Below are 13,010 nucleotides of genomic sequence, written 5' to 3' on the forward strand. Positions count from 1 at the left end.
AAGTGCTACTAAACGTTTTAAAGGTTAATTAGTCGCACCGGTGCAGCTGACATTTAGCAGGTCTCTGTTTTTTGTTTTCCTAACCACTCGGATTTTTAGAAGACCTTCTGCCTCCGTGGCTCTAGGAGGAAAACAAGCATGTGTATGCGTAAAAACCACGCCCCCTTATACTCCCAGTCGGGCACATTGAGGGCCGAGCGACATCATCACGGACAGCACTGCAGCAGACAGCATGACAGACAGGGAGGCAGTTTAAAATGCAGCCAACCGTGGCTCAGAAATGACAAATTTGTCACTTTGTAAAATCAGTTGCGCACACTGTCGTGACGTCATCAAGCGTGGGTCCGTATTGGCGTGCGTCATTGCAGCTACAGTTGTAGCTTTGTAGCTTTGCATCTGGAAGTTGAACCCAGCTCACCTTCACTTTGTAGTTTTGTAGCTTTTGCAGCAGCTACAAACGTCAGATGCATCTTTGCATCTTCATATGTCGCTGGTTTCCATTGAAAGTGAATGGTAAATTGTAAATCTTTGCATCTGCCCGTGTGAACGCAGCATTACCCCTCCATCTCATCATGCACTCTGTCCTTTAGGACGGTTCATGTAATGGTATGCAGCACTATGCAGCACTGGGCAGAGACGTCGGTGCTGCCAACTCGGTCAACCTCATGCCATGTGACTTTCCCCAGGACGTGTACAGTGGAGTCGCTCAACAGGTCGGTCCCCCTCCCCACACACCACACGCACACACACACACACACACACACACACACACACACACACACACACACACACACACACACACACACACACAATATTTTCTGACATTATTGTCTGGCTTTCCTAATAATCACCTTTCCAATATTGTTGTCTGCCATTCCTAAGACTTGGAGTCGTTTTGGAGACTATCTCTATTTGAAAGTTCTGGCAGAAAGTGTACATTTAGTAAAATATCTAAACTTTTCCACAAGCTGCACACGGACGACATTCTCTCCGGCGAGGGGCCCGGAATGAGTGCAGGACTGAACATATCAAAACTTCCTTTAGGAAGCACAAATTTATGGGGCACACAAAATAGGTGGTGTGATCAATTACCCCACACTAATCGCAATACACCTGTCAATTGTGTGCCTACGTTTGTGCTTCCCAAACATCGACTGTTCCCAAAGGAAGTTTTCATATTTTCAGTCTAGCTTTTCCTCGTGGAAAACTGGCGATATTTTACTTAACAGACACTTAGTTGATCCGTGCTCCAGAACAAGTTACTTTTTTGCCCGGACGAGTGAATGGGAATTGTACTTGTCCGAAGGACAAGTGCCTCAAAACGTTAATGTCAAGCCCTGCACGCACACACACAAACATTGTGGCATTTCATGGTCTTGCCTTCCCCTGGCCTACATCCGCTTCTCGTGTACTTCTGCTTTACTGCACATTTGAGCTGTGGTTGTTTTATATTTCATGCCATGTGGCATTGACTCATTCTTTAATATTCAAGACTCCTCGGATCCCCATGGTGGGATCTGGAATTGTTTTCCTGTCTTGCATCCGTGTGCGCTAAGGGGGGAGACTTTAACCCATTCAGGACAGGAACCCAATTTGGTGTTTTTTAATCTTGAAAATGTAGAGCAAATCTTTGAATATATATTCTTTCAGAGCGAACATTTTTAACTCAAATCTTTGCTTCTGGGGGGTCCCTGGAAAAACATATTTTCAGATCGGGGTCCGCGGCCAAATACAGATAATTGTGGGGGATGAATACAAAATCAATATCAACATCTTAACACAGCGAACGCTAATCGCGTATCAATACGTTATCAATTAATCAAACGTCCGGTGCGAACCACGTATCCATACGTTCTAATCACTTTTTTATAGCATACTTTCATTCATCTTTTTACCCACCCGGACAATGAAGAACCATCCCCCTGTCATTGCTGCTTAGTCCCGCTCACGTGATCAGAAAAAAAAAAAAAAAAACCCTCCCCTCCTGAAAACAGGAGGGCGGGCCGCTTTACGTGTAGAAGCCAGTGTAAAATGGATGCGCCCATACCGATCTAGTCGGTGTGTGAAAAGAATCAAATTTCACCTAACCTCGCTTCACCAGGCTTTCCTCCACCTATTGGCTTCACCCAACACTATAATACTCTATTCCCCCCTCCCCTCCTGTTTCTCCTGCAGGAGGAGGGCCTTGCGAGATGGGGGCTGTCTCTCTGTCCTGGCTCTGTCTCTCGGAAAAAAACATGATGAACGGAACGCTGCCTAAACACATATGCACCGGATCGCATTGCAATGCATAACGTCTGCAACACACATGGACAGATGCATGTTTCCTTCTTCATACTGTAGCGACCAAACGATCCCCGAGCCTACAATACTACGAACTAACAAACGAACTACAGTATCGAGAGGGGCCGCCATGACAACAGACAGTCTACCGTTGGGGGATCACGTATCGCCATGCAGAGCCGTCATAATCGGAGATCGCTCGGACGTGTGATTGTAACGCTTTTTTATTCATTATAATTGTAGTGATAAGACCGCAATGAACGCGTCGGGGACGTAATCGACCCGGGTGTAATGTATAACGAACTTTTCCGCGTCCTAAACCGTGGTGTTGTAATCTGTGGAAGTCATTTTTTCCTTTTCGTCGACATCACAGCCGGGCTTAGCACCTCTCTGCTACACTCCCGGTGAAGGTTTTTTTTTTTCTCCATCGCCCCCAAGATGCATGCCCAGGCATGTTCCCCTATACTAGCTTGAAAAACAAAATCAGCTGATGATGACAACGCGTCTCACCGTTATACTATAGTTCTGAACCGAACGGTGGAATGGGACTTTTTATAGCCGTACGATCAAGACTTTTGCTGCCCAATGTGCCCATGACCCCCCCCCCCCCCCCCCCCCCCCCCCAATGTTACTGCGATCAAGACAATGAAAGCAGTGAGCGAGGCGAGGCAAACATCATCATCATCATCTAAAGAATGATGCAACTGTGCAACTGTTCTCTACAGTTGCGCGGTGCAACTGTAGAGAACAGTTGCACCGCTCACTTCACAGGGGTGTGATTTTTATTATTACAGTAGAAGTTTACAGACCAAACTGTAAATAAAAGGTTTACATGACTTTCTGTCTCAGTCCGTATATAGCGAGCTGTAGTGAATAAGTACAGAACAGTTGCAACGCTCACTTCACAGGGGTGTGATTTTTATTATTACAGTAGAAGTTTACAGACCAAACTGTAAATAAAAGGTTTACATGACTTTCTGCCTCAGTCCGTATATAGCGAGCTGTAGTGAATAAGTAGAGAAGTAGAGTTGCACTGCTCACTTCACAGGGGTGTGATTTTTTTATTATTACAGTAGAATTTTTTTCCTTATGAAAGCAGAGAGTCTTCTGTTTCATACGGTATATAGTATTTATATGTCGCTATAGGCCTTATTTTGTGAATATTGAGGAGTTCACGTCCATGTCTTCTCTGAAGTTATCTGGTGGGCACAAGCTGCATTCAATTTACAATTTAGGCATTTAGCAGACGCTCTTAATCCAGAGCGACTTACATTAAGCAAGAACAAAAAGCATGGGAATACATCACATATGTAAAATGCATTTATCGCGAAACATGCGTAAGCTAAGAACGTGACTAGAACACATCTATATAATGACACTATACATATAAACTATAACTAGAACATATCTATATAATGACACTATACATATAAACTATACATATATGCTATACTATGCTGTACATATATACTATGAAGTGCTATGACTACATACAATGCACTTATTGTGCTGTCTACATGACATGCTATAAGTCTGTTTCAAATGCTATATAAGTCTAAGAAGTGCTGTCTAAGGGGGGTAGGGTAAGTGCTATGGGCCATGATGGAGTCTGAAAAGGTGGGTTTTCAGACTACGGCGGAAGATCGGGAGTGATGCTGCAGTTCTGATTGCAACGGGAAGTGCATTCCACAGTTTTGGGGCCAGAAGGGAGAAGAGTTTGGGACGTGTGGAGCGTTGTCCCGGCATTTTTAGTGAGGGTACTTCCAGCTTCCCTGCGTTGGCTGATCTGAGTGCACGGGAGGGTTTGTAGGGTTCAATCATGCTGGCAAGATATGGGGGAGCCATACCTTTGGTTGCTTTAAATGCCAACATCAGAGTTTTGTATTCTGTGCGGGCAGCGACCGGGAGCCAGTGCAGGGAGCGGAGCAGGGGGGAGACATGTGAGAATTTTGGCTGGTTGAAGACCAAGCGAGCTGCGGCATTTTGGATCAGTTGGAGAGGCTTCAGTGCACATGCCGGTAGGCCAGTAAGGAGAGAGTTACAATAGTCAAGTTTTGACAGGACTGTTGTCTGGATTAGGAGCTGGGATGATTCCTGGGTGAGGAACGGTCTAATTCGTCGTATGTTATAGAGTGTGAACCTACAGGATCGAGTGACAGCTGTGATGTGAGTTTTGAACGAGAGCTGACTGTCCAGGACAACACCAAGGTTCCTGGCTGTTGGGACAGACGTTACCAGGGCGTTGTCTACGGAAATAGTTAGCTCCCGCATCAGGCAGGACTTAGCTGGGAAGCAGAGAAGCTCAGTCTTGTCTGGGTTCAGCTTGAGGTGGTTGGAGGACATCCACTGTGAGATGTCAGCCAGGCAAGCAGTGATGCGCTCTTCCACCATTCAATAACCAATTACTGTCTAACTGTAGATGGGATCAATGTTTACTGTTTTCCTCGTAAAAGTACACATTCAGGGCTTTCATTCGGTGTATAGGATGTATAGGATATTTATTGGGTTCAATTTTATATCTGCCTGTCAATGTCTCTGACTTTAAACCATCCATAACTCTGCTCGCTGTTCAAGATAACCACTTCCAGGCAAATGCAGGTGTTGCAAAAAGGTCAATATCTCCAGAATGGAACATGGTAAAATCAAAATGTATTTTTTAAATTGAAGTGGACAAGTTCAGCTTTCTTTTGATGTATGCGTGTGATTCTCGCTATAAGAGAACATTTTGCTGTGGGCCCCCGAACAAGGCCTTTGTGCAATGTTAAACGGTAGCAACATCCAAATAGGCCTGCCGAGATCTTGTAGCAATCAAAGTGTTAATACTGTCCAACACTTAGATAGGGAGGGGGGTGAATTAGGTTTTTCAGAAAACCTTTAGGATTTAGAAGATTTTTTTGAATCAGCCTCAGTCCTAAATGGGTTAAAGGTCCCGTATTATCATCATCATATATATATATATATATATATATATATATATATATATATATATATATATATATATATATATATACTGTATATACACACAGTATATGGGCATTTCCCTCACAGAATATTCAATGAAGGCACAGTGAAGTTTTACCACAGTCCGGTACACTGCGGGAAAAGCTTTACTTTGTTTGGATAAGCTTGAAAAAAAGCCTTCATTAAAATTACAGCTGCCGCAGCAGCCTGAAGAGGTCATTTATCTTTGCAGCTGAAAAAAATGTTCATCATCTGTGTGTTTTTTTTTAATGTATACAATAATTAATATATACAATTTATTTTTTGGGGAAAACAGCATAAAATGTCCACTTTAATCTGGCACATCTAAAGACTAAACAGAGCAGGTTCCAGAAGGGAACACATCCACAAGGACACGTCGGTTCCATCAAAGGCCTGCAAATCTGCTTCTGCTTTATATTTAAACAGAAACAGCTTGAAGTTAATAGTGAATCTGTATCTCACTGTCCTGTATTGGTACCTCAGGGGGTTGGAGCTGTTGTTCGCTAATAGATGATATCAGGCTTGCACAATAAGCGGCCTTTTCTGTCCAGATGAATTCAATATGGTGGTTTACTCTGGGGGACAAACTTATGCCCACTTAGCCTGCTGCCGCTAATAAGATAGGATTGTATAAGGGATGAGTATTGATCACTGCATATTTTATAGGAGCATTGCATCTCGAAATAACAACCAAAGGGGGCATTTTGAACTTTGAAGCAGTTTTACAACATTTTGTATACTATGTAAGTATGTATGTAGTACGTGTGGTGAGAGTTTGATGCGTGTCGGTCGGTCAAAATGTGGCCCCTCTTCATGATGTAAAAGTCATTTTAGTTCAAAAGACTATGACTAAAACTACATCAAAATGAACACATTTGCCCTCTGTGTGGTTTGGTTTGTAGCACTTGCCATATCACTTGCCCTAGCCTCGACGACCTTACAGGCGTATGCAAAGGCTCAACTCACAGTATGTAATTTAGATTGTGTAGACATAGCACTCTATAGTTTATACGTAGTTTCATTATATAGATATTCCACTGTTAGACGGATGTTAGGTTCTTAGCTTCCTTGTGATTCTTGATGACTATTTTTATGTATTGTGTGTATTACCATGTGCTGTTCTTGCTTACTGTAAATCAATCTGGAATAACAGCGTCTACCAAATACCTAAATTGTAAATTTGGTTTTCGCGATGTGGTCAGGTGGAGGAGTTCCGAGCGCGGGACGCAGAGCAGGGAGTGAAGATCGCCAAGGTCCTGGAGGGCTTCATCAGCAGGAAGGTGGTGAAGCAGACGGTGATGACGATGGTGTATGGGGTCACGCGCTACGGGGGGAGACTTCAGATCGAGAAGAGACTGCAGCAGATAGACAACTTCCCCAAGGTTGGTACGGTAGCAGTGGTGGAAAAAGTACTCAGTTGTTTTTACTTAAGTAAAAGTATCAATACTGCAATAATGTAGAACTACTCCGTTACAAGTAAAAGTCCGGAACACTTGAGTGAAAGTACAAAAGTATCGGCATCAAAATCTATAATTGCACCAAGTCTCTGTGTGTACATATGTCTGTAATGCCCCATTGACTTACAATTTGACACACGCGTTCCACACCCCCACAGGGAGTGCAGTGCCCAGTGTCGAGGCCGTCGAATAGCCGGTTAACCGTTGTACAGGACCAGCACAAAAGCCTCTGCCTGGGCTCTGGACCTGATCACCCCTATATCTCTATATATGGAGCCGGCCTGACATCTGCATAGACTCCATATTTGCGCATGCCTGACAAAGAACTCCATATATGGGCATTAAATGGACAGACATAATAACTGGGTGGGGCATTAATTTCCAACTTGCATCGTTCCAAGTAGGCCAGTGCCCAACGCTCCAGTGTACTTAAAGTACCAAACTCATTATGCAGAATGTCCAATTTCACAAGTTTTAAAATGTATAAAATCAAATTGTAAATAGCAGATCTACAAGCTCACAATGCGTCGAGCTAGTAGAGCGGGTATTTTCAAACAACAGGGCTGAAGTATTTAATGTATGTTTTGTAATAATAATCAAAATCTACAAAGTAACAAGTAACTAAAGTTTTCAAATAATTATAGTGGATTGAAAGTACAATATTTGCCTCCGAGATGTAGTGCAGTAGAAGTAAAGATATTGGAAATTGGAAATACGCAATAAAGTACAAATACCTCAAAATTCTACTTAAGTAAATGTACTTAGTTACTTTCCACCACTGGTTGGTAGTCGGTAGCTAGCTAGGTTGGGTTGAGCTCGGGAAGCGACTCTCCCAGCTCTCCGTTTTTTTTATTTTTAGCACGGCATCAGTCTAGGATGATGATGGGATGGCGTTTTGAATAGGGTCTCCTCTATACAGGGTTCTCCCTGCATTGTTTCAGAGGCACATGATATAGCGCATACAGTCAGCAAGTCCCGGCAGACTCTAGATGAAATATCGGTGCCGAGGTCTATCGCCCGCTTACCTCCTCCTTGCATGAATGCAATGGCATTCATCACAGTGTTCCGTGTTTTTAACCACCAAGCGAGCAGTTCAGTGTGATGCATAGGTTGTTGAACAATCTAAATTAGGATATTAAAAATAAGACGTTTTCAGTATAAAATAGGACAAAAATGAAAATTAGATTCACATTTCAATGTGGTATGTGTGTAATGTTCTCAGTATAGCTGGTGTCTAACAGTCCTCCCTAATGCCCATTATAATATGCTGGTACCGTTTTGTTCTACTCTTTCAGGAGAACGTGTGGGAAGCGTCCTTTTACCTGGTGCAGCAGGTGTTCAGTGGCCTAAAGGAGATGTTCCAAGGGTCCAGAGAGATCCAGGTGGGAGAGCATACTGTGATGTCCGCTCATTTAACACTAATATATACTATTTGCCTTTAGATGTTTATAGTTTAGGAGCAGGAACCTTCAAGCACTTTTAGCACTGGGACAAATGGACAAACTGTCTTAATACTATTCTTTTGATTAGTCCTTCTCTTTTCCTTACTGTTGCATACATTATTATTATTATTATTATTATTGCTGCTACTGCGATAATGATAAACCAGAACAAAATAATGTCTCTTTTGTACATGTAGGGTGTAACTATAAAAAGCTAACTCAACTAAACTACTCTGAAGCTAAAGTGCAGGTGCACATATAATATAATTTACTGAGCTTCTCTTCTATATTCTTCAATATTGTAAAACCTAGAGTTATATGATTACATCCTGATCCTGGTTACAAATCGATACATTAACAATGAGCATTTTACCGTGTTCTGTTGCTGTACAAAGATCCTGCCCATTGGTTGACATCTCTACAGATATAGACATACACATTCTAAATGTACCATCATAAAGGCTGAGTACACCCAAATCCCATTCAGCAACAATCTGATGCAGCACAACTGCTTACATGACATAATGACGCACACTTATTTGGATAAAATAATCCAATCCAAAGGCTACTGCTTTGTTTACAGAGTACTCCATATTGTCTCAAGAGCCCAATGCTGACCCAATAACAAATATATAGGGTGTGTAATTTAAAAACAGTAACATCTCCAGTGTTCATTTATCCATTTGTACACCATAGAGTTAAATTAGCACTCATGATTTTATATTGTATTTTTCCTCATTTTTATTAATGACTAGTTTACCATTTCCCTGGCAGCTCCATCACATGGAATCCATGTGTGGGTGTGATTTGTCAGGATGTGCACCTGTGGGGAGAATCATACATTATCTCCACAGGAAGAGAGTGGTCTGGGTTGATAGAAGACCCTCCCCGCACACACACACAGTGCTCATGTCATGTCTCTGGGGAATTTATTGGGACAGCCCCGCTCCCCCTCTACCTTGGCGTGCGTGCGTGTGTGAGAGTGTGTGTGTGTGTGTGTGTGTGTGTGTGTATGTGACTTTAAAATGGGTCATGTCCTGCTAGAAATTGTGGGGGTGAGTGAGAGATGAGTAGGTGATGTACTCCCACATTTATCATCTTGGCATTCCTCTCTTCTTTGTACTGTACATTTACCACACTGTCAAATTATCTTTATTCATTTAAATTGACTCTGCACTTCCCTCTGTTAGGTCTGTCAATCAGTCAGATTAATCCATGCCCCAGTACATTATTTTCACTTTAATGCTCGTTTTATTTCTTGCTTCATTCACGCAGTTATTTTTGTTGGGCAAATGCAGCTGAAGGTAATAACGTTTAATGCAGGCATGTTCCATTTGGCCGTTTCTGTGTGCAAGCGTGAAGTTAAATGTTCAGGAGCTACCCATGCCGCCACAGAGTAAGGGTGCGGTCACGCGTGTGACTGAACGTGAGTGGCCTAAACATCACTCCTTGTGACGACACCCGACGGGATTTTGCTTCACCGCCAGAAGCTCCCCTCGTTTGTTCGCTTAGAATGGAAGTGAATGGCAGTCACACGTGTGTGACCGACTGACTATACTGTACCTAACACCTATTCTCCAGTAAATGAAAAGCATCCACAATTCATGTTATTATACCTTCAGCTGTGTTTACCTATCAAAATGTCTACCATGAAAAGGATCTACAGTATTAAAGATAACTATAGGCCTATAGGCTCCCAAATGTTACCAAATTGACAATAGTCAATTCAGTTTATTAGCTGCAGCTGTGGGGCTTACATCGTGTACTATGCTCACCCTCGCCCTTTTGAGGATTTTTAACCTTTAGATGGCAGCAAACTCACAAAATGAGCGTGAACGTGGCCTAGGGGTTAGTTTCCCCTCTAAGGGAAAACAAGTGGAGGTATGGTCAAATGGAGCGTAGAAAACGATTCTGGGTCAAGCTGCTACCTCCAGGCTTCTGTACTTTCTTACAGGTGTGTGTGTGTGTGCGTGTGTGTGTGTGTGTGTGTGTGTGTGCGCGTGTGCGCGAGCGCAGGTGCATGCACATGAATGCCACTGGGACACTAATATGCCTCCCAGATGAAGTGCGTCAGAGACTTTGCTCATGCAGACAACACTGTTGATTTTCTGTGTAGGCAACAGCTCTTCACCTGTTCCACCCTAAGCCTGCACCATCTGTTTCCTGTAGAATAGCGGAACAGGTTAAATATAGGAACAGGATGGTTGAATACATCATGTATCTCTAGGCATTGGAGAGAAAGTTGGAACATCCTACTTGTTGTTCCGAGCACTCTTTACACTACAGCTTGATTAATCAAATTGTTCACAGCAGAACAACTTTGTCTGCTCTGAGTGCATTCCTTGACTCTCAACCGGTGTTGTCTTCCCTGTGTTGCAGGACTGGTTGACAGACAGCGCAAGGCTAATCTCCAAGACAGGCAGTACCGTCGAGTGGGTGACCCCTTTAGGGCTGCCCGTCATCCAGCCCTACCATCGTAAACGCGTCGTAAAAGTAAGTGGTAAGAGGATAATCAACAATTTACAATTGAGGCATTTAGCGACTCACAGTAAGCAACTAGAAAAAGTGCCCCTCGGGGCACAAGTCTCCACCAGGGCAAGTCAGGTTGTGGCCTCCCGGTGGCGCTATAATAAACCAATGTGAAAAGGGTGCCATTTCTTCTTACGCCTTGGATGGCAATTGGATGATTTGAGGCATTTTGTTCCAAAAATCCACCTGTTGGTGATGCTATAACAGGCCAATGTGAAAAGGGTGGGATATATTCCTCAGCCTAGTAGGGACGTCTGTGTAAATTGCACGCTGCGTTCATGATTTGAGGCTTTTTGTTCAAAATCCTGCAAATTTTGAAAGACAATGTTAGCCAATCAGGATGGAATAGGAAATATCGGACAGAACTGTCTTGAGCACTATAGAGATACTGTGTAACGATTTGCGGGACAAAATATGGAGGATAATATCCAAAAAATAGTTTTCCAAAAGTCTGCCTTCTGGTGGCGCTATAATATGCCGTTCTGGAAAAGATTTGGGCAGAGGTTCATCGTTGTCATCTAGGCAGTGTATGTGCAAAGTTTGGCATCGACCGGGTTAACGGTGCCGGGGATTAGCTGGTAACAGACGGACGGACACACACACACGGACAAGCGGACAGAGTGCAAAACATACTCTCTCCCCATGCCTTCGGCCTGGTGGAGACAATTAAAACACAAGGTAATACATCAAATGCATAGAAATAGTAATTTAGGTACTTTAGGTAAACCAAGAACCTAAAAGGTAGAATATCCCAAAAATCTATAATCTGTACATTGAAACTATCAGAACACACATGAGGGGTGAGGGTTTGGTTGAAGTCATGAGAGCCTAGTACTGTGTGTTGAAGTCATGAGAGCCTACTGTGTGTTGAAATCCTGGTTTCATCCGAGGGTGTACCAGCAAACGAGGTGTTTCTGATCTGTGAGACGTAGAATTAAATAGTTTGACACCGATCCTTCACTGTTTATAGTTCATTGTGCCGCATAGCTTTCCCCTGACTTCATACGTAATCAAACATTGGCCTTTTCAAGGGGGGGAAATGTACTGTAAGCAGGTGTTATTTCTGTAGGTTAACAGTTACTGCAGATGCCGTTACAATAAATGTCACATGTCAGAAGTGAAGTTAATGACCTGCTTGTTGTCTTAGTTGCGTTCTGCTGAATGCCTTGGAATCAGCTCTTTGCGTAATCAGTCAGAAAAAGACGGAAGGCTTAGCCAATTAACCCATTCAGGCCTGACGTCGAAATTTAAAAAAAATAGTTTTCTAAATCATGACAATTTTCGGAAAGATTTGAGGCACATTTTAACGATTTTTCAAAAATAGCAGACCTACAAGTTCATAGCGCGCCACTCGGTGGCGCGCTATGAGCTTGTAGATCTGCTATTTTTCAATAGCTAAATTATAACAATGTTTAAAACACCAAAAGGGGTTCCCGCCCCAAAATGGGTTAATGGTTAATGTGGTTAAACGCTAACGTGACATGGATGCGTTCCAGGTCTCAATGGATTAAAGGCCTTTTCCCATTTCCTTGTATTCGGCACATTATTGGGTGACCTTTCTGTTCTAAGGTTCTATTTATTCCTGTGCTTTGCCTGCTCTTGCCGTCTCAACACGTTCTAGACATCTGAAAGCCGTTTCTCTGGCCATACTCTAAACTCCATCAAACTTTTTGTGCCGAAGGCGCAAAAATGAATTAATATATATTGCAGTAATAATGTGTGGTTGTCACAAAATCCCAAGGTACATCTTGTTTCACGGCACGCACACCAGTGTGACTCTCTCACACACACACGCACACACACACATACACCTCCATAATTTGTCCACATTTGATTTAAATGAACACTCGGGATGTGACAGCGTATATGTTGAGATTCGGCCCATCCTAACATTGGTATTTCCCTGCAGCATTCCCTGACTGCAGAATCATTGGCTTCATCATTTCACAGCATGATTTCCTGCCTGTTGTATTTTATTAGACTTTTATGAGAATTCAAATGAAGTTCGGCATAAATCACGGTAGTTGTGTGGCTTGCACGTAGCTAGTGTCATTGCGTAGTCTCTCCACTAAATTGGTTTCATCCTTGGACGTATGTCAGGTGCACAAGCATTTCCACTTGGGAGACAAACATACTGTACAGGTAGAATACATGTCATGGTGCAGTAGATGTCAGCTGAGGAACATGCCATACAGCAGGGGTTCTCAACCCGTGGGTCGCGACCCCTCGGGGGGTCGCCAAATTATTTTAGGGGGTCCCCAAATTATTTTCAAAAAAAAAAGAAAAAAAACATTTTGTTTTTTAATTTGTTTTTCAC

At 42.9% G+C, this 13,010-nt stretch overlaps 1 protein-coding gene across 2 annotated transcripts in view; it reads left to right on the forward strand.

Annotated features, from left to right (window-relative positions):
* Positions 1 to 13,010, forward strand: part of polrmt (polymerase (RNA) mitochondrial (DNA directed)) — a 73,225-nt gene that overhangs the window by 28,408 nt on the left and 31,807 nt on the right. For both annotated transcript variants that reach the window (XM_079506693.1, XM_079506694.1), the window contains 4 exons: positions 591 to 713; positions 6,468 to 6,647; positions 8,018 to 8,104; positions 10,544 to 10,657. In XM_079506693.1, coding sequence (XP_079362819.1) covers positions 591 to 713; positions 6,468 to 6,647; positions 8,018 to 8,104; positions 10,544 to 10,657 — 504 coding nt within the window. The remainder of the gene's footprint in view (positions 1 to 590; positions 714 to 6,467; positions 6,648 to 8,017; positions 8,105 to 10,543; positions 10,658 to 13,010) is intronic.

This window comes from Electrona antarctica, assembly GCF_951216825.1.
Source record: "Electrona antarctica genome assembly, chromosome: 7".
In the NCBI taxonomy this organism is placed as follows: domain Eukaryota; kingdom Metazoa; phylum Chordata; class Actinopteri; order Myctophiformes; family Myctophidae; genus Electrona; species Electrona antarctica.